Raw genomic sequence first — 24,145 nt, forward strand, 5'->3', positions numbered from 1 at the left:
GCACTGGTTTTTCTCCTGTGGTTTATGCAAGTGGCCAGCCAAGCCACTTGTTTTATTTCTGGGTGGCTGCATTGGTTCTTAGGGAAGGAAGTTTTCCTTTGGCAGAAAAAGCAAAAATGTGTTTATTCATTCCATTTGTAGTAGCATTGATCCAAGAGGAGCTTTTGAGGAAAACCAGAGCGGTTAGGCTTTGAACATAAATAGCTCCCATTCATCTCCTAACTGCTAGAGGAAAGTAAAAGATTAAGGATTAATACTATATCAATTATAGACAATACAGAGTTCTAGAGCAGAAGTTGTAAACTGATGGTTTGTCAACCAAATATAGCCCTCAGACTGTTTCTTTTGCCTACTGAGTGTTTCCAAAACTTATTTAATTACTTTATAACATCTAAAAATTGTTTTATATGAGTACTTTGCACTGGATCGATCACCTGTATTTTCAGCCTGGCATGTTAATAGCTGTGGCACTCTGTAGATATTAAGCCCCACTTAGCACTTCTAACATGGTCTCAGCATCTAACTTTGCAACGCCTGTTGTAGAGGCGCTTGAATACAGAAGTAATAGTAGATCTAATACTGCTAATGCCACTGAACCTTCAACATTGAGTAAACAGGAGATAGAATAGTAGCCATGAAGATTTTAGGTAGTGAGAGTTTGAGTTGAATATGGGATGTGTGAGAAAGAGTAGTTGCAGAGGAATTCAAGGTTTTTACCTGAGCAACTGTAAGGACAGAAGTGCCATCAGCTGAGATGAGGGAGACTGCAGGTAGCTCAGGTTTGGGGAGTGAGATGAGGAGTTCAGTTTTGAACATGTTAAGTTTGAGGTCTCTGTTAAAACATCCTAGTGGAGATAATTGAGTAGGCAGTGCTATGAGAGTGCGGAGATGGAGAGAAATGTCTGGACTGGATAAATAAATTTGAGCTATATAGATGATCCAGAAAGTCTGAGACGGGATGAGGTCACAAAGAGAGTGGAGAACCTGGGACTGAGCCCTGGGACATATCAGCATTCAGGGATTTTAGAGAAGAGAAGTTCAGCAAAGGAGATGAAGAAGGAGCATCCAGTAAGGTGGGACAGAAAGGAAGGAGGTGTGGTATCCTGAAGGACAAGTGTCTAGACCTGGCTTCACCCCCAAAGCAGAGCCTGAGACAGGGACTTTTTAGGCAGGTGATTTATATGGGGAAATATTAACAAGAAACAGAAGTTGGAGAACTGGGGCAAGTGAAACAGAGAAGGAAAGTCAATCTAAGGGTGTATTATTGTATTATTGACCTGGTCACTTCTGTGAGCAGCTGGGGCTTGATCCTTAGCCCTCAGAGGACATGACGAATATGCCTTTTGGTGGGAAGAAGAGGGTATTTATCTACCAGACCTCATCCCCCCATTGGTTAAGGGTTGCCCAGGGTGTTGGTATTAACACCTTCACTCTTCCAGGTTCATTATGACTCAGGATGGCCGAAGAGTTCCATTAAGTATCTCTTATTGCAAAGCCTTTGAGCGGGAAGTGAGCCCTACCAGTGCAGCAAGCAGCTAAGGGGAGGTGCCTCAGCTGGAGTGCAGATGTGAGGCGGAGCGTGAGGGGTGTCCCATACAGCCCCCCCTCTTGTACCCTCCACTGAATGCTTGCCCTTCACTGCGAAGCTTTCAAGGTGGTGGCTGGCCACAGTCTCTACATCAGACTTACAGCAGGAGGGTTAGTGGAATAACGTTCATTATTTCAGTCCACTGCTTATTCTAGATTTTCCTCACCTTCAGCCAGCACTTCAACAGGCTGATCCATGCTCCTGGTAGAGTGACCCAGATTTTCTTCCCCAAGGGATCAGTGCCGGTAGTGACTTTATCCTTGCCGGGCCATAGTTGCTGCAGCTGCCCATTTACAGTTATCCCTGGGCCTGGCAGCCTCAGTCGAATCCCCTAGGTTCACGATACCCTCTCTCCTGTGCCTGTTGTGTAGCAGCAGCCAGAAGTCCTCGTGGTTGTTAAGGTCAGTCTACAGGACTCCCCCCCGCCCCCCGCCCCGCGCTGCCACGTCCCCTCATTCCTCTCCCGTTTGATCATTGCTTTAGAACTCTTCCTGTAGCTCCTGACCGAAGTGCCTCCCCTTCTCCCGCCGAATCAGAATTTTTAACCCAGTGGAGCCTAAGGTTGCCAGTCTACTTTTCATCTTTTGGTTCCTGGACTCGTGTTTTTTTTTTTTTTTTTTAAATCTGTCAGAGACACAGTGCCGCATTTCGGCCTTGGGAAGACTGTGTCAGATCACTTACCCACTTGGATGACAGTGCCCAGTTCCCTCAAGATGTTACCAATCTTTTATACATAGAAATTTTTGTTACATTTGTTAATCCAGGACTCTTGGGTTACATAAGATAAATAATTAGGGGAAGAAAATTTCACATAAAGGTGATTAGTTACATTAGTCAAATGTATCTCCTCACTCTGTGAATTAAGCTGGTTTGTTATCTGGCTTTATTCTTAGCTGCAAAGTTAGAATAAACTCATTCTGAAAATTTAATTTCACCTAAAATTGTTTAATAAGGCTTTGAAAAAGTAAAACCAGTCCTAGAGAGGACTTTGTGGTTCAGTGAGTTTTGCCAATGTGCCTCTGGCTTATAATAGGTTATTGTCATGGAATATAAGGATCTTAGTGTCTGTAATAAAACTGATTTTTTAATACATTGAAACTGAACTTAAACTGTGATAAGAATATAGAAATATGCTTCTTTTGAGAATTTTACAAGAATAAAGAGGAATTACTAATTTTTTCTCTTGGTATGTGAATAAAGAAGAATTACTAAATTTTTTTCTCGTTATCTCCTGCTTCATAAGCTATGATGAGAATTGTGTACTTTTCTTGGTACACCTGCTTGTCTTTTAATATCTTGAGGGTGACAACTAGGGTGTTGTATCACCTATTGGTATTTCTCAGGGCTTAAGATAATGCCTTACTCTTAGTAAGTCCTCCATAAATAGTTGTTGAGTTAATCCAAGGGGAGAAATATATGGCTCATGCATGTGGTATGTAATAGCATTGATGAACTTTGCTGTTAAAGTTAGTTTTCATAAAATTAAAACTTGTTTTAAATTATAATAATGTTTTAGACTTTCTTCCTTTTTCCTTTCTTTAAACAGATAGAGGGACAAGAACAGAATCACCAGCACTGGCTGAAGGTAAATATGTCTTTGGGGGAAATGATTATTCAAATACAAATGAAAAGTTATGATTTAAATAAAAAACTACATTGACTAAGCATAATTTAAGGAAAATGTTCTGTATATAATATTGAACTGCTAAAAATGTCTGTAGGAAATACCCTATATTGTTTAGTTTCTGGCTTAGAATGGGAAGTAATATAGATTAATTAGAAGTTTTTTTTGCAGCTTCCTTTCAATAGGAGAGGTATGTGTTTTTCTTTGAATTCCTTTTTAAGTCATTTTAGCTGTCACCAGTATAGTTGATCAAAAAATGTCTAAGCCATAATTCTAGTAGTTAAAAATAAAATGTATTTATATACTTGAAAGCTAGCTAGAAGGAAAGAAACTTCTACCTATAATGGATTTTGGTCCTTTTATAAAGTCTTGAAAGTAAAGAGCACAACCACAACAAAAAAATAATTACCGTTAAAAGGTCCTGAGTACCTAACCATTTATAATCCTGTAATTGTTTTAATTATAACAAGTTAATAGGTATTTGAAAATGTAATTTTTCTATAGACATACTTTGTGTTCTTCGAGTGAAGATGATCAGCTTAAAGTCTCTGTGTTTTTCTAATTATAAACAGATATTTATATTTCAAAACTTGCCTGTCATTTTATTAGAACTGATATGACAGTTATCATAGTAGTCCTTTGGAATTGTAATCATCTCACCTACTCTCTGTGTTACAGTGCAAGAGTTCTCAACCATTTTTTTGTTCCATGAATTCTAATAATAATCCATGATTTTATGAAGTAAAATGCATAGAATTAAAAAGGAAACCAGTTAGTATTGAAATGTAGTTAACAAATATTAAAAATGCAAATTTTTGATAGAGTATTATATATGCTTCTCACATTAGAGAATAAGCTTTAGTGACAATTCTGCTAAGTACTGTAATTTTAAATAATGATGAGTTTGCAGTAATTGTAATGTAATGTGAAAATACCTGTGATGTTTATTAATGACAAATTCATAGATATTTCTAATCCTACTGTGGTTTGTTACCTATAATCTTAATTGAAGGAATTGCTAAATCTCACGTAGAGGTTAGTAAGAAGTTTCCCATCCAGATTCAGCAGATCACTGAATTCTCTCTCTGAACCTCAGATTAAGAACTCCTATTAGTGAAAAGTCAGCTAGACCTTTCTTTCTCCATCATATTTGAGTAAGTGTAGTTTTTTATGTTCTGTATAACTGATCTTAAAAGAAGTAGAGGTATACATCCATTCCTTAAGAAATATTCTAACCGAAATAGCTTTGAAGAAACTTCTGTTTGCTGATCAGTAATCAGAGAAACAACAGCATATTCTGTAGAAAAGGGAACAGAAGATAAGTGTGAAGCCCTGGAGAGTGCTTGCCTTCAAAGACCTCACATTCTTGTTCAAGGAACATGAAATAAACATGTAGAAAGTAACATATCAGTTTGCGATGCTAAAAGTTTAACAAGAGAAATGTCCTACTTGTCATAGGAAGGATGCAAATAGTAAGTGCTCTGATGCTTGTGTTATAGAAGCACAAAAAAAGGTCAAGACTTGTAAGAAGTCACCAAGTGTCTTCCATTTACTTCAGGAGTATGAACTATACATGAGAATATGCCAACCTAAGCCAGGAAGAGCCTGGAATGGTGTCACTAAATTTGTATGTCCAGCACCTTGTAGCTGACTACTAATAAAGGGAATGGCAGGTGTGTTGAAGTTTGGTTGACGACAAAAATAGCCCTAATATTTGTTTTGAAGAGGACATGGAAGGGGTATCTGACTTGCGTGGTGTTTGTTTGGGTTTTTTTGGTTTTGTTTTGGTTTTTCTCCTTTTTTTTGCTTGTGGTCCTTGATTCTTTCTATCAGTGTGATCTGACTCTGATGCCATATTCTAAAGATGTTCTTAAAAGCTGCACTGTCAACGTCATTGGAATAAGCCCCACTTTTAAAAAACTAATTTGCTGCTTTTGCCCAAGTCACCAAGTTTCTCTAGTCCTCAGTTCCCTTCTTTTATGAATTTAGAGAATTGAGCTACATGATTTCAAGTCATTTCATGAACCTTATATTCTGGCCTCAGATTTTCTATCCCTTGTCATTCCCTTCATTTCCTTCCTTTCTCTTCTCCTTTCTCCCTCCCAGCAACTTTAGACATGGTAAAAATATTCAAAGTGGTTAAGTGATTTGACCTTGGATTTATATAAGTATTGTCCTTGTATATGCTATGTGAAACTTTAAACGCTATAATTATTGGGTAGCATACTTAATTCAAAAAAGTTTATATGGTATACACATACTACATTTTGGTCTTACTTAATGGTTTCAAAAATTCATTTAAAATTAATACGCTCCACTATACTGAGAAACAGTAGATTACCTCCAATTTTTTGTAAATCATTTTTGTTTGTTTGTTTTTGGGTAAATCAGCTTTTATAACGTTATTTAGTGAAAGGTATCAGACCATGGTATTTGAAAATAATTATAGAGTATGCTTGTTAAATTTACTGAGGGAATCTGTCTACTCTCTAACTGAAGTAAAGTACTATTTTTAAAAATGATATAAATAAAACATATATAAGCGGTTATAATTACCACCTCCTCTGAAAGATCAAAGTGTAATGAATGACCTCTGTTGGAGTCTTTTTAGCATTATCTCTCAAGAGAGATATCATATTATCATTATCTTACAAAATGTAGAAAAATTATTGAAGTATGTATCTTAAAACTTATATGATTACAAAGAAGAGAAAATTTATATTTCGTTTTTGTATTCTGTTTGATTATGATGAGCCTGGAGAAGTTATATGTAAGAGATTTTAATTTAAGTTCAAGAACAAGGAAAACGTTTAAATTCCTTTTATTTTTAATTTTTTAATAAATTTATTTATTTATGTTTGGTTGTGTTGGGTCTTCGTTGCTGCACGTGGGCTTTCTTTAGTTGCGGCGAGCTAGGGCTACTCTTCGTTGCGGTGCGCGGGCATCTCATTGCGGTGGCTTCTCTTGTTGCGGAGCACGGGCTTCAGGTGCGTGGGCTTCAGTAGTTGTGGCTCGCGGGCTCTAGAGCGCAGGCTCAGTAGTTGTGGCTTGTGGGCTTATTTGCTCCTCGGCATGTGTGATCTTCCTGGACCAGGGCTCTAACCCGTGTTCCCTGCATTGGCAGGAGGATTCTTTTTTTGTTGTTGTTGTTGGAATGCTTTATTTATATATAAACCGTATTCATAAGTTATTCAGATATATATGAATGGCTATTTTGGCAGGGGAAACCCCAGCAATTTTTAATGGGCCCTAAAGAAAAAATTGTTGGGTCTGTGCTGAGTGATTTAGGGGCCTGGCAGGCGGATTCTTAACCACTGCACCACCAGGGAAACCCGAAGCACAGAGTCTTAACCACTGGACCACCAGGAAAGTCCTGGAAGGGCAATTTTTAAGAGCCTCTTAACCATTTCAATCATAAAAAGATAACTAGAAATGCTTATTCCTATATATCAAATCCTGGAAGATTTCCTTGAGATTGGAGGTCTCCTGCTTTCCCCCTCTTTCTCCTCCTCTGAAATCTCTGAGGGGAAAAGAATGATGACAGGTTCGTATTTTATCCTTTCACTACCTTGAGACCTCCTAACCTGGCTTTGAGGCCCAAGTTCCTTGCTGTTTTTGCTGTAGTTTGGTGGCTGGGAGAGGAATCAGAGGCGCTCATTCTTGGAGGGTGAGGCGGAATGTTTATATGTAGTGGATGAGAACCTCTCTGTAGCCCTTAACCTCTGTGCCACAATGTATATTAAAAAGCGATTTTTCTGAGGATGACTGTTGTGTTTTAGGATCAAGATTTTAGGAATTTGGGCTCTCGTTGCTGTAATGCATAGGAACACGAGAAATACCGATGACGATTAGTTCAGTGGTGATAAAGGGTGTTGTGGGAAAGTATCAGTGCTGTCTAGACCAGCTTTGATGTATTAGCAGTAAACCTTTGCCTGCTAACCTTGCCCTTGATTGGGTTTCTCAACTTTGTGGAGCTTATATTTGCATTACTCCTTTGTAGGCAACACATTCCATAAGCTTACTCCCTACTTTGTGTGTTTTTTGTTTGTTTGTTTTGTTTTGTTTTTTTGGCTGCACCACACGGCATGTGGGATCTTAGCTCCTCGACCAGGGATCGAACCCGCGCCCCCTGCAGTAGGAGCGCGGAGTCTTAACCACTGGAACCTCAGGGAAGTCCCACTCCCTACTTCGTAAAGTTGCAGTTTGTTTCATTTGACCTAAAGCTACACCTTTTACAGGATGCCCTTCGTTTAGATATGCTTTTCTTTGATGAACAAGCTTTTTTTACTTGAATTTTAATTCATTCATTAATTCAACTAATGTTTATTGAGTAGTGACTGTATAATAAAATGTCTGCCGGAGGCTAGAGGTTCAAAGATGAAAAAGATGTTTGGAAGAACTTTCCCATAAAACTCATCAAGGAACTGATGTGCTCTATCTTCTATAAACTGTTCTTTAGAAAAGAAAGAGCCAATGTATAAAATATCAAGACAAGACAAAAACAGAGAGAAAAATTATTGGTTGGTCTTATGATTATCCAAAGTAAAATATTAGTAAATCAAATCTAGGAATTCATATTTCTTTAACTGACCAAATAGAGTTGATCCCAGGAATGCATGGATGGTTTAGAAGTAGAAAATATATTCATGTAATCTACCATATTCATAGATTAAATGAAAAAATTGTTGATATTTTATAAAAATGGCAGTTTTGCCTCAGAATAATATATATATATATATATATTTTTTTTTTTTTTTTTTTTAATGGAAAATCAAAGTCCCATCAAGATTTTTTTTTGTAGAACCTGACAATCACATGAGTGAGTAAAAGGCCAAGAACTGCTAAGGTAGTTTTGAGGATGAAGCATTACTTAAACAATAAGCACAGACCACAAAAAAATGATGAAAAATTGGATTGCATGGAACAAAGGGCACCATAAACAAAGTTAAGACATATTACGGACTAGGAGAAAGTATTTGCCATGTATATAAGCATCAAAAGATTGGTATTTAGAATTCCTAAAGCCCAGTTGGGGGAAAAAATGGGTGGTATATCAGTTGGAGTCAAGTTAGGAGGACATACTACTCTGAGTATTTCAAATAGAGGGAATGTAACATAGAGGATTGGTTATTAAAGGTATTAGAAAGACTGGAAGAACAAAAGGGAGAAGGAGAGGAATAGAGTGACAAAAAAGGTGGGGTGTTGCCTGCTGCCACCAGAGGTAAGCTGCTGCCTCTGCTAGACTTCTGTCTCTAACTGGGGCATTGGATACCGGAATCACCCCAACTGAACTTCTCCTACAGCAGCTGCTAGTCTGTCTTGGCTAGAAACAGGAAGCTTCTCTCTCTCTTCAGCCTTCTCCTCACCCTCTAGTGCCGCTTATCGAAATAACCCAACAGGAACCCAGCTGGCAGGGCAGGATGTCTAGGGAATGTCGTTTACAGATCCGAGGCCCCAGCAGTATGGAGTAGAGAGAGTAGTGTATGCAAAGGTAGGTGTGGGGCTGAGAGACAGTGGAAAAAATAAATGGCACAGGTGGCAAAGGATATGAACGTACATTTTACAAATGGCCTATAAACATACAAAGAAATACACATTTATTACTGGTAATCAAGAAAATGCACATTAAAACATTAGATATTTCACAATCTAAAAATTAAAGCTTGAGGTTTTGGAGGCTAAGAGAGGAAGTCTTTTGCTAGTGGAACAGTGCATTGATAGAAGTACTTTGGAGAGCAATTTGGTACAGTCTAGTAAAGTTAAAAGCTGCGTTTTGATTTCTAAATAGCTGTTCTGTGGAAACTCTTGTACATGGGCACAAAGTATGGGTAGTGTGTGTAAAGCATAACTCGTTAATAGAGAAAAATTGAACATCCATTGTCCCTCAGTAGGGGAATGAATAAACAAACTGGTTTCTTTGAACAGTGGCATAGTATGTAACATCTAAAATGACTGAACGTGGATAATTCTCAAAACACCATTGAGTGGGAAAAGTGAGTTTTAAAGGAACATGGACAGTGTATCATGAATGCAAATTGAAAAGCAGAACAGTACTATGTAGTTTATGAATACGTACCTTCGCAGTAAGATTTTTAAAATATGTTTGGCAAGGAAGCATGTTTTGAAGATGCTGATTACCTTAGGAGATGTGAGAGGGGAAGGGAGGAAAGTTGGTTGGGGGAGGTTGGGAGATTAACTACACAAAAAAAGTAGGCCAGCGTCTGAAGCAACTATAGCAAAAAGTTATTGCTGGGTGGTAGAGTATGTGAATATGATATTTTTAATGTTTGAATTGTTTCCTAATTTGAAGAGATAGAAAATAAGAAAATTAAGAATCAGCTCCTCTGGGAAGCCTTTGGTTAGGTGTTCCTTTTTCTGTATGTTCATAGAGTTGTTGGCATGCTTCTGCATGGGAGCATGCCACATTATCTGTCTGGTCTCTTCCAGTTGTCTGAGAATTTTTCAATGCCAGCTATTCAGTCTTTGTCACAGTGATTGGCAGATAGGAGCCAAGGAAACATTGTTTGATTTAAAACAGCAATAGCAACCACCAGGCACTGTAAACAGCTAGATATAGAAGTTAGGGTTTTATAATGGTAAGATTTTCATTTAATAGACCATTCATGCATTGCTGCATGTGTTTTGGGAGAGTTCAGGCACCTGAATTCCACTCCGGTCATTTTTGTTGGGCATCTTTGAATGAGTCACATGTCTTCTCTGAGCATCAGTGGCTTTAGTTTTTAAATTTTTAGAATTATTGATACAGACAAAAGAATGTATACCTTTATTTGTGAATTTAACAGCCTAAAAATAAAAGATTTCCATGAATCCACCAGTAATTGAGGGACTAGAGTATTCCCTAAACCTTTGAAGTTTCCCAGTCCTATGGCCCTGTCCCTTGCCAGAGATAACCAGTATCTTAACTTTTGTGTTTGTCATTCCCTTGCATTTTAACATGTATTCTTTTTACCACCGATAAGTATATATAATTTTTTCCTGGATTTGAAAATAGTGGTAAATTTTAAGAAAGTGACTTCAGTTCAATGATCATATATTTTTTTAAAGAGAAACTTTCATAATAAATCCTTATAAACTAGGTAATTCTGAGTTTCAGTTTTGTTTTGTTCTGCTTTCATATTTCCATCACGCACCATCCTGTATACTCCTAAATTATTTACTTCAGAACTTTGTACTGGTCCTTCTCATAACCTTTGTCTGTCCCTGAATGCAGGACATTAGAGCAGGAAGCATTTCTTTGCTTTCTTCTAAATTTGCAACTCAGGCAGCTAATTTGCATTGGTGGTTTAATTTTTAATGGCTGGGTGCATGGAAGAGTACTAGTACAAGTAATCTTTGAATCAAACTCCAAGATGCCATGACAATCTGATGTAATACTCTTTTATTATGGCTCACTTCCATTTAAGGAGCAACATTGGTCTCCTAATTTATTGTACTTATTGCACATAGCCAGGCATCCTAGTGAGTGTTTTATTTAAAATAACTTAACTGGGAATTCCCCGGTGGCACAGTGGTTAGGAATCCACCTGCCAATGCAGGGGACATGAGTTCGAGCCCTGGTCCGGGAAGATCCCACATGCCAAGGAGCAACTAAGCCCGTGTGCCACAACTACTGAACCTGTGCTCTAGGGCCTGCGAGCCACAACTGCTGAGCCCACACGCCGCAACTACTGAAGCCTGCGCGCCTACAGTCCGTGCTCTGCAACAAGAGAAGCCACCGCAATGAGAAGCCCGTGCACCGCAATGAAGAATAGCCCTGCTCGCCGCAACTAGAGAAAGCCCACACGCAGCAACGAAGACCCAACATGGCCAAAAATAAATAAATTAATTGAAAAAAATTTAAAAAAATAAAATAGCTTAACTAAGATTTTTCTTTTTAAAATACTAAATTTAAGTGTATCCACTAGATGTCAGCATATCGTACCATATGTAGAATCAGAGCCAGAAGAAATGTGAGACATTCAGTCTACCAAGTAAACTGACCTGTGTAAAGTCACATATTTTGTGATAGAGTCAAAACTAGAAATCAAGTCTCCCAATTTTCATTCCATTCTTTGTTTATGTCATATTTCTTTAAGGCAAGTAGCTTAACTCCATGTTAATCACTAGACTAATAAAATACATTGTGCTAGGGATTGGTGGTGAGATTTTAGTACGAGTGTGGTGGTATTGTAGCTGGGCACCCAGGAATACCTGGGTCATGCTTCTCTTTCTTCATAGTTTGCAGAGTAAGGAGAATCAAAGAGTCACTTTATTAAGAGGTACACTAATACCTGGTGATGATGGATTAGGTAGTGTTGGTAAGGTTAAGAATTAAGCTACTCTCTGTGAGTTCCTCTGTATAAGTCAGATTTCAACTAGGAAAGCAGAAACCTTGCTAGGTATTTTATTTTATTTTATTTTATTTTTTTCACACACTGTATTTTATTTTTACAAGAGATAAATAGACTGACATCAAGCATTGTACATGGATGACCACAACAAAAGCAACAGTGATTGCAATTACCAAACATGAAACACACTCATACTATGTCATAATATTGACATTCAGTCCAGTAATCCTCCACTGTAGCAGCTCCTTTACTTTGCAGTGAAAATTGATTTGTATATTCTTTGCCTCTGAGTCCTTGTGGGATTTTTTTTTTTTTAATTCAAACAGAAAGTCGCAAAAATTATACTCATCCTCATCAGTTCACTCAGTCCCATGTAATTAATTTTTTTTTTCATCTTGATCTTTTGTTAGCACTTTTATGAGTTCATCAGTTTTTCATTAGAGTTTGCTAGGTATTTTAAAACAGGAAATTTAATATATGTATAATTTACACAAGTGTTGGAAGCCTGAGCAAAAAGAGGATGCTGGGGTCTGTGTTTTTACTTACACCAACTTCTGTCACCAATTCTGGACTGTTTTCCAACACCGCCTCTGACACCAAATGTGTGGGTATTTTTCCCCACACCAACCAATTCTTCAGCTCTCCAGACACCGTCTAGGTTTTCTATAATTCATTTGATTCTAACACTGTGTGGAGTGAGTGTAGACCCCACAGGTTAAGGGCTCCATCCCATAATACTGCCCTCCACTCCAGATGCCTGTCGCAAATCCTAGGCCTCCTCTACTTCTGACCAACCAGCTATATATTGGAGCTTCCCACGACCCCCTTCTCAGATTCAATTATCTGCTTTAATGACTCACAGAACTCAGGGAAACACTTTACTTACTCGTTCCAGTTTATTATAAAGGATTTTATAAAGGGTACGAATGAACAGCCAGATGAAGAGGTACATAGGGTGAGGTCTGGAAGTATACCGAGCATAGGCGCGTCTGTCCCCGTAGAGTTGGGCTGTGCCATCCTCCCAGCATGTGGATGCGTTTACCAACCGGGAGGCTCCATTATGTAGGCATGACTGATGATAAATCATTGACTATTGATGATCAAACTCAATTCTTTTTTTACAATTAAAAAATGTTTAATGCCACCCATGACCCTTCCATTATAGAGAGTATATTCATTGTAGAGAATAAAATTCCTTAACCTGACGTCTAAGGCTCTCTCTGATTCGACATCAAGCCATATTTCAGTAGAGCAGAGTGGCTAAGGGCACATGGAGACAGGCCGCCCCAGCCTGAATCCCAGCTCTGTGGGAATCTCCAGTCCTTCTCCCCTCCCCAGAGGTCAGGAGATGGGGCTGAAAGTTCCAACTCTCTAGTCACGCCTTGGTCTTTGTGGCAACCAGTCCCCATCTTGAAGCTAACTAGGGGCTCGCCTAGTATCATCTAAAAAACAAAGGAGGCTCCTGCCACCCAGGAAATTCCAGGGATTTAGGAGCTCTGTGTTAGGAACTGGTGATAAAGGCCAAATATATATTTCTTATTATATCACAAGAGGTAACTGAGATATTTTGAAATTTTAAAAAATTATTTGTTTATTTTTGGCCGCATTGGGTCTTTGTTGCTGCACGTGGGCTTTCTCTAGTTGTGGCGAGCGGGGCCTACTCTTCCTTGTGGTGCATGGGCTTCTCATTGCGGTGGCTTCTCTTGTTGCGGAGCACGGGCTCTAGGCACATGGGCTTCAGTAGTTGTGGTGCACGGGCTCAGTGGTTGTGGCTCACGAGTGCGGGCTCTAGAGTGCAGGCTCAGTAGTTGTGGCACACGGGCTTAGTTGCTCTGCGGCATGTGGGATCTTCCTGGACCAAGGATCAAATCCATGTCCCCTGCATTGGCACGTGGATTCTTAACCACTGCACTACCAGGGAAGTCCAGTAACTGAGATATTAATGGTAACCACAGGAAGTAACCATCACTCCTAAAGCTGGGGGAGAAAAGGCAAGAGGTGGATTAGCCAGAATTTAGGTGTGTGAAGGAGGAAGGCTGGAAGCTTAGACCTCTGAAGGGGGCCAGGCATTTTGCTGCTGCCAGGAGTTCCACAAGAAGCTAGAGCTTGAAACCATAGCTGTCTTTTGCTCATAGGAAGTGCTGACAGGACTTGAAAAACAGAAAGAGAGACCTTCTTTCTTCCCACCTTCCAGTTTTCTTTCAGTGGCTCCCACTGATGGAATATACTGAGAAGTCAGCTGACAAAGTAGTCTAGGACGTACACCTCACAGCTTCCTTTCCCCAGTATCACAAAGCAGATTATAGAAGGATAGGCTGGGGGTGTGAGAAATAGCTAACAAACGGTCACTGTCCACCTCTTTGACTCCACAGTGTTCTTTTATCCATGTTGATTTAGCGACGACAGTAACAGCATTTTCATGCTTCCTCTCAGAATGTTTGTTCTTGGATAGCTCATGCTCTAGGGGTACAGGTGGGAGGGAAAAAACGCTGTGTGAATCTAGGGTCCCAGAGAGAATGCTGAGTCTACTTACTTTGCAAGTTCAGTGGAGCCAGATGTGGGGAGAGCTGCAGTCCTGGGAGCTCAGGTTCTGCTTAAGCATGTTCACCACAGAAATGTCGGAAAACTGCAAGGGCAAGAGCAAACGGGAAATCTCGCTTGTGCTATTTAATGAACAGATACTTGTTGCCAGTCACTGTCATTGTGTTAGAACAAAAGATTCTGTTTAGCAGCTTCTCTTGTTGGGAAGAAAGGGGGAAAGGAAAGTGGAGAAGTAGGTGCGAGAAGGTTAGGGTGTGATGTGCATTTGCAGTGCCATCGGGAAAGCACATAGCATAACGTCATGATAATTATTACATGTACTTTTTGATAGACTTGCTTGAGTTGGTTATTTCTCTCCATTATACTGGCACTCAGCTATTTCAGCTTCTTACGTAAAATTATCATGTTTAATACCATTAACTGCTATGTTCCTAATGTGAGTTGCAGCATTATCAGAAGCTAAGAAGGAATTATGATTATACCTCTCCTTTAAATTATTGGGTACCTAACTGATCCTTTACATAAAAGAAATACCATTGGATCCACCTATTTACAGTCATTAAATTAATTCATTAGATATTTATTGAATATTAACTCTGCCCTATGTTGAATATTTCCTTTGTGTACTTGTATCAGGGTACACCAAATACACATTTGGCTAATAATCAATATTCAGCCAAGGCCAAAGCTGGAAATCATCACAGAATTAACTTCTGAGATGCATGAATAAATCTGAAAATTTATCAAAATTTAATTATTAATGTTATTAATTGTAATAGATTTTAAAAGTTTGATATATTGAAATTTTTATTCTTGCCCTGTTGTCAGCTGCTGGATCACTGCTGGAGTCACTTCTGCTGTTCATTATTAAATCGACACTTGCTTTCAAATCATGTGATGATGCAGTTTAGGAGCAGTTCTGCAAACAAGACTTTGTGCACTGTTTGAAAAAGACGGTGCCTGAATTATTTCAGAGGCAGACGTGCTAAGTGAGATTGTTGATATCATTTGAATTATTTTGAAGTTTCTACTATTTTAGTCTGTACTTTCTGCTTTATGTAATCACTTGAGAAATGTTTATCCTTAACCTTAGACCTAGAAATGTGGCACTGGAGTTACATAACTGGTTTTCAGGATAGTTTCTACTTGCCTTTCACTTTTTTATTCACCAAATTGCAACATTTTCTGTGTAGTAGGTTGATTAGAAGGCTTTTTTCAGCATGTGTCATATCATATTTCTGTAATTGCTCTCTTCGAGCACATCAATTTGGATATTTCTTCAACAGGCTCCAGCAGGTGGAAGTTATTAGTGATTTTTTTTGCTGTTGGCATTAATTATCTTAGTACAATATTGATGCTTTTTTATGTTAAAGCAGATTTTTAAACATGTAATAACTACTTGGTTGAATATATGAATGACAAAGTGATTCCAGACTCCTTTGTATCTCTGGTAGTTTGTCTTTGGAAGGACAATTATTAAAGCGATTCATTATTTTTTTTGCTTGTGCAAAATACTACATTTTGTGATGTTACATTGTGTTATAGTTTTTGAATACACAACTGAAGGGTGTGAACTTGTGATTCCTGGCCTTCATCACGTGTGTACCATTGTCAGTGAACATTGTATCATATTTTTCATTACTGATTTTCCATTCCGTTAATATTGCTTCAGAGTCACGGTACATGTTACATGAGAACCAGAAATTTCTTGGTTGACAAGTAAAGCAGAAGCATAGTTGCATTCCAGAGTAACTCACCATCTTGTCGATTTTAAAGATTTTTAGTTGCTTCTACAGGTCTGAATATCTGTAAGATTGAGAAATAGCATATTTAATATTAAGTAATATTTTATGTGCGACAGAATATAGTTCAGGAACATTGTATGGTAGTATGTTTTCTAGAAGACCTTTTTGCCTAGGATTCAGAGCTTGGGTAAATATAAGAAATTATTTGTCTTTAACACTAAAAACGGTTGGTAGTTTCTAGTGATCATTTTGGCAAGTTTTTTCACATTCACACATTTTTATTCCCCGTAAATTGGAAGAAATGGGATTGTATTAAGGCATTCTTATGAAATCTATTGTTTGGTGGTTTTATTAGAACAAAGTATGTTTTCAGTATCTCCTTATTTTTTTAACACCACATTTCTCTGCGTTCTTTGTTCATTTATCTGAGTTGAAGATGGTAATGGATATTGGCTTGATTTTGGAGTTTGTCCTCCTTGTAAAATTCTGAGGGGACAGAACTGACATTCTGCTTTTAATTTTTTATCAGAAGATGTGAAGAATTCCCAAATAGGACTTTTTTGGAGGATGTATGGTCTAAAGGAAATTAAATAGAATAAGCTTTAAAATGTGGGTTTAAATTTTAATGTTATGAGTGCTGTTCAGTTTTACAAAGATCAGAATTCTGATACAGGCTAGTCTCCGTTCTTATTTATATTTTGGAGCCATATTTATGGCTATGGGAGGATATTATGTTCTTCCTAAGTTATCTTGGCAAACTGTAATTTTCTTGGTATTCATAGTGTCTGTCAGTTTATTTTCCTAATATTTAACATTTCAAAAATTTTTAATTTTTGTACATAAAATTAATGGCTTTTATGGGAGGGCGGTGGGAGGGAAGGACTGTCTTCATTCATTTGACTGAGAAGGCAGTGAGCTCTTCCTAAATTCTCAGGCCATTTTTTTTCTTTTTTCAACTCATAGTTTTCAGTCAGTATTTATTTTGGTCTTTCATCTCTCCTTGGAATACTCCTGTAATTTTACAGACAAATTTTTGTTTTCTATGTGTATTTTTGATCATGGAATTATTCAACACATATTTGTTACTACCTACAACATTGTAGGCGTTACTCTAGGTGCTGGGGATAGAGTAGCATACAGAACAAAGCTCCTGTCTCCTTAAAGTTCACCTTGCAGTAGAAGACAGACTAAACAGATAATCAAAGGAATGAATATGTGTTAGATGGTGATAACCATCAATTTGGGAAGGGGATAGAGAGGAGAGAGAGGAAGAGGTATTATGGATGGATTGGTGAAGGAAGTGCTCTCTGAGGTGGTCTAATTAAAGCAACGACCACATGAAGTGCAGTAGCTTGTCATTTAAAGGTCTGTGGACAAAGCATCCCAGGCCAGGGAAAGGCAGGTGTACAGAGGCTCCAAGGAGAGAGAAATCTTGCTGTGTTAGAGAAACTGCAACAGGCTGTTGTGGGGAGTGATGGGAAATGAAGCCAGAGTGAGTTGGGGACAGATCATGTAGGGTTTTGTACGACCTGGTGAGGAGTTTGGATTTTATTCTGAATGTAGGAGTAAGCCATTGCATGTTTTTGAGCGCAGAAAGGATGTGGTCCATTTGTATTTTTAAAAGATTGCTTTGCCTCTTATAATAAGAAGAGATTGTAGTAGGAGGCAAAGGTAGAAGCAGTTAGGAGGCTTTGGAAGTAATCTGAGCAAGAGGTAATGGTGGTACGAACCAGACTGGTATAGCAGTGAAGGAAGTGAGGCAGGGTATCCTTTAAGCTAATGATAAAAGTATATTGAGGAGAGAGTGTCATATGCTCCTGACAGGTGAAATAAGGTATGGACTTGAGTACTGACCATTGGAATTAGCAATGGATGTTATTTGATGACCTTGCCAGAGCAATTTTGGTGGTATAGGATTGGGCAAAAAGCCAGGTTGGAGTGGGCTTAACAGAGGGTAGAAGGAGAGAAATAAAAGACAATGAGTGTAGGCAACTCTTCTTGAGGAATTTGCTGCACAGAGAAGCAGGGAATAGGGTGGGAGCTGGGGAGGGAAATAGAATGAAGATAGGTTTTTGTTTTGTATTAAGGTGGGAGAAATAACTGCATGTATGCCAAAGGAAAGGATCCAGAAAAAGAATAGCCATAAAGCAGGAAGGAAGCTCAGGAGAGTGTGGTGTCCTAAATGTCAAATGAAGAAAGTGTGTCGGAAAGGAGCAAATGATAAATTGGGTCAAAGGCTATTAAGAGGTCCAGTGAGTTGAGGTGTGAGAATTGCCCTTTGGATTTCGCCAGATGCAGGTTTCCGTGAGCTTGACAGGGACCAGCTTCATCGTAGTGGTGGGTGTAAAAGCCAGATTGGAATGAGTTGAGACAATGAGAAGAGGAAAAGTAGGAAGATATAACTACAGACAGCTCATTTGACAGGTGGCTATGAAGAAGACGGGCAGGACGATGTGGTCAGAGAGGGGACGTGAAGCTTTGCTTTTCATATAGAGAGTAGGAGAATGGGTGCCCTGAGGAAAGGTTGTCTATCAGGAACAGGTGCAGAGGTAAAGTGAGTGGTTACTGATGAAGAAAGGGGGGTAGAAAGGATAGTAGGTGTTTCCTTTTCTTGGTTTTTGCGGGTAAAAGATGTAGGGAGGTCATTTCTTCATGTGAGGATGGAAGATAGATTGAGGTTTGAGGAGATATTTTTTAAAAGCCTTGGGGAAAGGTCAGCTGGTGGAGGGGGAAGTAGAGCGGCTGCAGGTAGGAGTAGGATCGCTAGGCTAACCTGAGCGCGCTTCATGTCTGTGGTCACACGTTGAAAGCAGTGGTTCTTAACTGGGGGCAGTTTTGCCCCCTAGGGAGTATCTGGCGCTATCTCGAGACATTGTTGGTGGTCACAGCTGGGCGTGGGGTGATACCAGGTGTCTAAGGGGTAGCGGCCTGGGGTGCTGCTAAACATCCCACAGTGTACGGGACGGCCCCACGACAAGGAATTATATGGTTCGCATGTTAATAGTGCCGAGTTTAAGAAACCGTGGTTTATAGTGAATCTTGTCAGTATGTTTATGAGGTTTTCTTCCTTCTTCCCCCACCAAGAAGTATTTATTAAATTTATAAATTGGCTGTGAAGAAAACTGACACTAAACAAACATAGTCACTTAGATTGTGTTAGGCGCAACTACTGTTGGTGAGGTTGGCAGACAAAACCTCTCTGAAGAGGGGCATTTGAGGTGAGGCCTGAAGGGTGAACGGAAGCCAGCCGTGGGAGAGCCCTTGGAAGTGGCATTCCAGGCATAGGAGACAGCCTTATAAAACCCCCCTGAGCCCAAAAGAGTAGATGAAGTAACAGCGTCTCTTAGGAATTTTCTAGAAAGAGAGATGAAGTAACGTATTAACGGTACCATGTATTTGTGTTTCTAGTGGCTTCTATTATTCTAGTTAAGGAAACTTCTTTTCAGATGTTTTATGGGAAAATGGTCCGATGTATTTATTAAATGCCTTTCGTGAGCTCAGAAATACATTCCACAGACTACCGGCCAGGAAGAGCATGCTCCTTTCCAGATAAGCCTCCAACGTTGAAACAAACACATAATGTGAGAGCTCGTAGTCACAAAAAGACGCGGAAAATATTGCACACACTCAAAGCAAACTATATCTGACTTCTGTGTATCAAATTTCTTCTTAGCTTATTTATTAAATATTTATAATATTTAGTTTAAATCCAAGGATTACAATAAAAAGTGCATTGAAAGAAAATTCTTTAGTTTTTTCCTCCTAAATTCAGATTGGAAGACAGTTTATTATCCTAAGTTGTAATTTTTATTATTTACCTTGAAATAGTGCCTTTAAAGTATATCAGTATTTTGGACCAAGTTTTATATACTCTGAAAAATCTTTTATATCCTTTGTATCAGATTTATTTATTCATCTGAAATTTAGAAATCATATTAGTCAGAACTCTTTTAGATGCAAATAGCAGAAGCCCAACTCAACTAAAAAGGTAAAAGGGAAATTGAAAGAAACGAGGGTATGTTAAAACCAGAGGAAAATCTAAACTCAGCTGAGGTAAATGGCAGCTGAAACTTGGGAACAAATAGAATCAGAAATTAAGGACTTGTGAACGCTTTCTGAGGCTCTCCACTGCATGTTGGCTTCATTCTTTTGTGACAGACTGGCTTCCTCTAGGGCAGGAAATACAGCTGCCACACGCTCCAAAGCCTCACATCCACAGGTTCTGCTAGCGGGGACAGATCCTGGGGGTCAGTCAGGTCACTCTAACGACAGCCGGAGCGAGAGCAGCAAACACTTTGCCAGGCATGATACTAAATGTTTTGCTTGTATTAACCCATTTAATGATTTTATGAACGCTCTGCAGTGGATATTATTATTATACACATTTTATAGATGAGAAAACTGAGGAATGGAGAAGTAAGGACACTTGACTAAAGTCCCAGAGCTTGAAAGTGGCAGAGCTGGGGGGTTTGAACCCAGGCAGTCTGGCACCTTGCAGAACTGCCAAGTAGCCATTATGTCATATTCATTGAAATCAGTCACACTGAGGGGATGGAGAGGTTTTTTGGTTTGGTTTTGTTTTTGACTGAAGAGTTAAACTATGCAAGACAGCAGGGACATGGTTTTAATTTTTTTGTTTATTCTTATAAAAAGGTATGACAACTGATAATATTATAATGAACTGTTCTCAGAGCTTTGAAGAATTCCATGAGTTTTTGTTCGGAGACACACATGATGTGGGTTGCCTGCAGAGCCTCTTTCTTTTTTTTTTTTTTTTTTTTTTTTTAATATGTATTTGTATACGTATAGTAACACTAATCTTCATTTATCAATTTCCCCCCTCCTTTCCTTTTAATTAATTAATTAATTTATTTTTGGGTGTGTTGGGTCTTCGTTTCTGTGCGAGGGCTTTCTCCAGTTCCAGCGAGCGGGGTCCACTCTTCATCGCGGTGCACGGGCCTCTCACTGTCGCGGCCTCTCTTGTTGCGGAGCACGGGCTCCAGACGCGCAGGCTCAGTAGTCGTGGCTCACGGGCCTAGCTGCTCTTCGGCATGTGGGATCTTCCCAGACCAGGGCTCGAACCCGTGTCCCCTGCATTGGCAGGCAGACTCTCAACCACTGCGCCACCAGGGAAGCCCTGCACAGCCTCTTTCTTTTGTGCTGTAGGGTTTGCCCCCTAGGAGACATTTGCCACCATCCAGAATCATTTCTGGTTGTCACAGCTTGTGTGGTGGGTTACTACGGCATCCAGTGTGTTAGAGGCCCAGGATGCTGCTGAAGATCTTAACAGTGTGAGACGGACCCCTCTCAACAAAAGAATTACCCAGCCCCAAATGTTAATAGAGCTGAGGTTGAGAAACCTGTACTAGATCAACTGGGCCATTTTCTAGCTAAGAGTCACTGTTTGGGATGAAGAGATAAAAAAATTCCGAATCTTTGAGTACTTGTGAGGAGTGAATAGGTCAGGACCAAGTATGATGCAGGGTGAGGGGTGTTAGGGTCACATTAGGCTGGGGTGCCTCGAAAGAAGGACTAAATAATGGAAGGAATTTGCAGAAGTAGATGTAGAAAAATGGAGCAAACTTGGATAGTTTCAGTATTTTCCCTGAGGATCAACTGTGTGCATACAAGTACAAAGTTAAGGAAACTTAAATCTGTCCCTTCTCCCTCTCTCCTGTACCTGATGAAGCTCTCATTGGACTAATTTTAGGACAGCACTTTAGCAATATTCTTGACAAAAGAGAGCTAAAAGTGGGTTTTGTGATTTACTCTGATTTATAACGTTGAGATTCATTGACAGATTGAAGACTGTGGGTTGTGTTAAAAGAAGTAGAGCCATTATTATTTTTTTAAAGTTATTTTGTGATTTGGGGGTTATAACAACAGACAGCATTTTTATTGAATGCTTTCTGTGTGCCATACACTGTGCTAATAAGAAGTCAGTGTTTAATCTCATTGAACTCTCATAATAACCCTTTATTTAAGATGGTTACAATGAAATGTGTGTCTTACTGAGGAAGAAAATGAGTCCCAGAAAGGTTGACTACCATCCTCAAGGGCAAACAGCTATTTAGCTAGAGTTGGAATTTTGGTTTGATTCCGTAGTCTAAACTCTTAACACCAAATGTGTGCGGCCTTTTTGTCTTAAAGACGATTACAGTCCTCTCTCGTACTGATTTTCCATCTGTGGTTGAAGTTTTGATACCACTAGGTAATTCTTTGTATATTTGGTCTTGGGTCTTGTTAGTGAGAGAATTTATATATGTTTGGAAACAGATACTCCGTGTATATTTGAAAGCTTTTAAAAATTGAAGCTGTGAAATATTTTTTTCCAAATGTTCCTAAAATAATTTATTGAATAGATTTAGTAACAATTTAAGGTAATTATTTGGATGTGATGATTTTGGAAAAATGGTTATATTTTCCTTATATATAAAAGTTTGGTATTATTAAACTTTTTTACAGTGTAAAAGATAATTAAGATGAAATGTTTCCCTTTTTTAATCTCACATAGTCCATCTGTGTCATACATTGTACAGAACCTTTCCAGTGAAATTCTGTGTAATAGGGATTTTAATATCAAAAATAACATAGATCCCTACCTCTCCCATATGGGGCATCATTTTAAAAGAGGGGATCCTTCTTATTAACCATATTTGTGAATAAATTAGATTGCTTTTAACATTTCTAAGAAGTGTATGTCAGTCCATCAGATTTTGATCTCTAAAGCAAATAACTTATACAAATACTGTTATTTCCTCTTTGCGAAGCTTAAGTGAGGAACATATGCCATTGTCTAGAGAGTAAGTGGAGGAAGGGGGCACAGCACAGCTGGCCAGAGTGCTCTTTTCAGATTTCTTGTAATAGGGGTGAGCAATAAGGTGTTTTTTTTTCATTGATAAGAATATTGTTACTTTTGTATTTTGTTTCATTTACGTTTACCAATAGTTCCATATTTGGAGAAAAAGTATGGAGGTTGGGGGAGGGGAGGGTATGGGACGCCTGTGATACCATAGTCTGCCTTTCCCATAGTTACGGCAGCTACAAGGTTTGAGTCTGGTTTCCTGGATGTTCCTGACCCCCTCCTTCCACCTTCATCCTCACTGAGTCATGGCAAATTCTTGGGCAAGATTTATACCATCGCATTATTTTTCCTCTGCAAGTTTATGAAGTTGTAATAATTGCTGGCTCCCTTTGTGTTTGTTTGCTGTGTTAACTTCTAAGTTACATATTTTGTATATAGTTGATATTGTTGAATAATCAATCTATGAGTTAAATAACAAAAAGTTTGATTATTCTTAGGAGTATAGAAAATGTAAGAAATACTGGTTTATGTGTGGTAAAATTTTAAAAATGGATCATTAATTGATATCTCCCTTCAGTCTTTATGTGGTTTGAGTACTGTTTTCCATGTATTCCCAATAGGATTTGATTCTGCAAGAAGGACAATATCCCTATTATTTAAGAATAATGGTCTCAATATTTGCTTAGTTGAGAAATCTATTTTTGATGTTAATTTAAATTGAGAATATATGCCTCAAACATTTTAAAGGAGTAACACTAGCATAGATATTAATCAAATGTAAATATTGCAAGTTATATGTAAAAATCTAATCTTTTTGCCAGTTTTGCTTTATGTAACTTTTTTGATATGTGGAAAAGAGGGACAAGAGCTATAAACTCAGAGCCAAATGTGCTTTTGTTATTCCAAATTTTCAACGCCAGAAGCATATAAACCTGCACCTGTTGGTAATTATGAGCAAGCCAGCCTTTGCCGAATCCCAGGCCTCTGCTTAAAAACTTTTTTACTGGAACTAAATGATGTTGCCATTTTTATTTTTAGGTTTGCTGGCATGGGTAATCTCATTAAGGTGCTAACCAGGGACATAGACCACAATGCAGCACATTTTTTCTTGGACTTTGAAAGTAAGTCTCTTAGCCCTTCACGGCTGGTGCATAATGGTAAAGGTGAAAGATTAATTATACTCACACCACAGTGAAGGCCAGCCAGACTATTTGTTAATAAAGTATGGGGATCAAACAAAGTTTGCATGACTTTTTTCTTAATCGTAGGCAAGCATCACCATCATATGTATAATTTAGTTTTTCATTTGCTGAAATCATGTTGAGTCTGTAGCCGGTGCTGTCCTTTCATTAGTCCATGAAGCAAGTAGCCTTATGATGAACATTCTAATAGTATGCCCTAGTGACTATGCCCAACAATCTGTTTGCTTATAATCCTATGGTAATTTTTATGAAAAATCAGAGTTGTGCTGCATATCCAGAATCAATACTT

At 38.7% G+C, this 24,145-nt stretch overlaps 1 protein-coding gene across 10 annotated transcripts in view; it reads left to right on the forward strand.

Annotated features, from left to right (window-relative positions):
- The window catches only part of CYRIB (CYFIP related Rac1 interactor B), a 152,491-nt gene that overhangs the window by 96,393 nt on the left and 31,953 nt on the right, over window positions 1-24,145 (forward strand). For 7 of the 10 annotated variants that reach the window (XM_036830188.1, XM_036830189.1, XM_036830190.1 and 4 more), the window contains one exon: window positions 3,135-3,173. Coding sequence is in view for 3 of the 10 variants with exons in the window: in XM_036830195.1 (XP_036686090.1) it covers window positions 3,135-3,173 (39 nt within the window). In the remaining 7 variants the exon portion in view is untranslated. Of the gene's footprint in view, window positions 1-3,134; window positions 3,174-23,692; window positions 23,776-24,145 lie in introns of all 10 variants that reach the window. The other 3 variants (XM_036830194.1, XM_036830192.1, XM_036830193.1) reach the window with 1 other exon arrangement.

The sequence above is a fragment of the Balaenoptera musculus genome, chromosome 17 (genome assembly GCF_009873245.2).
Source record: "Balaenoptera musculus isolate JJ_BM4_2016_0621 chromosome 17, mBalMus1.pri.v3, whole genome shotgun sequence".
In the NCBI taxonomy this organism is placed as follows: domain Eukaryota; kingdom Metazoa; phylum Chordata; class Mammalia; order Artiodactyla; family Balaenopteridae; genus Balaenoptera; species Balaenoptera musculus.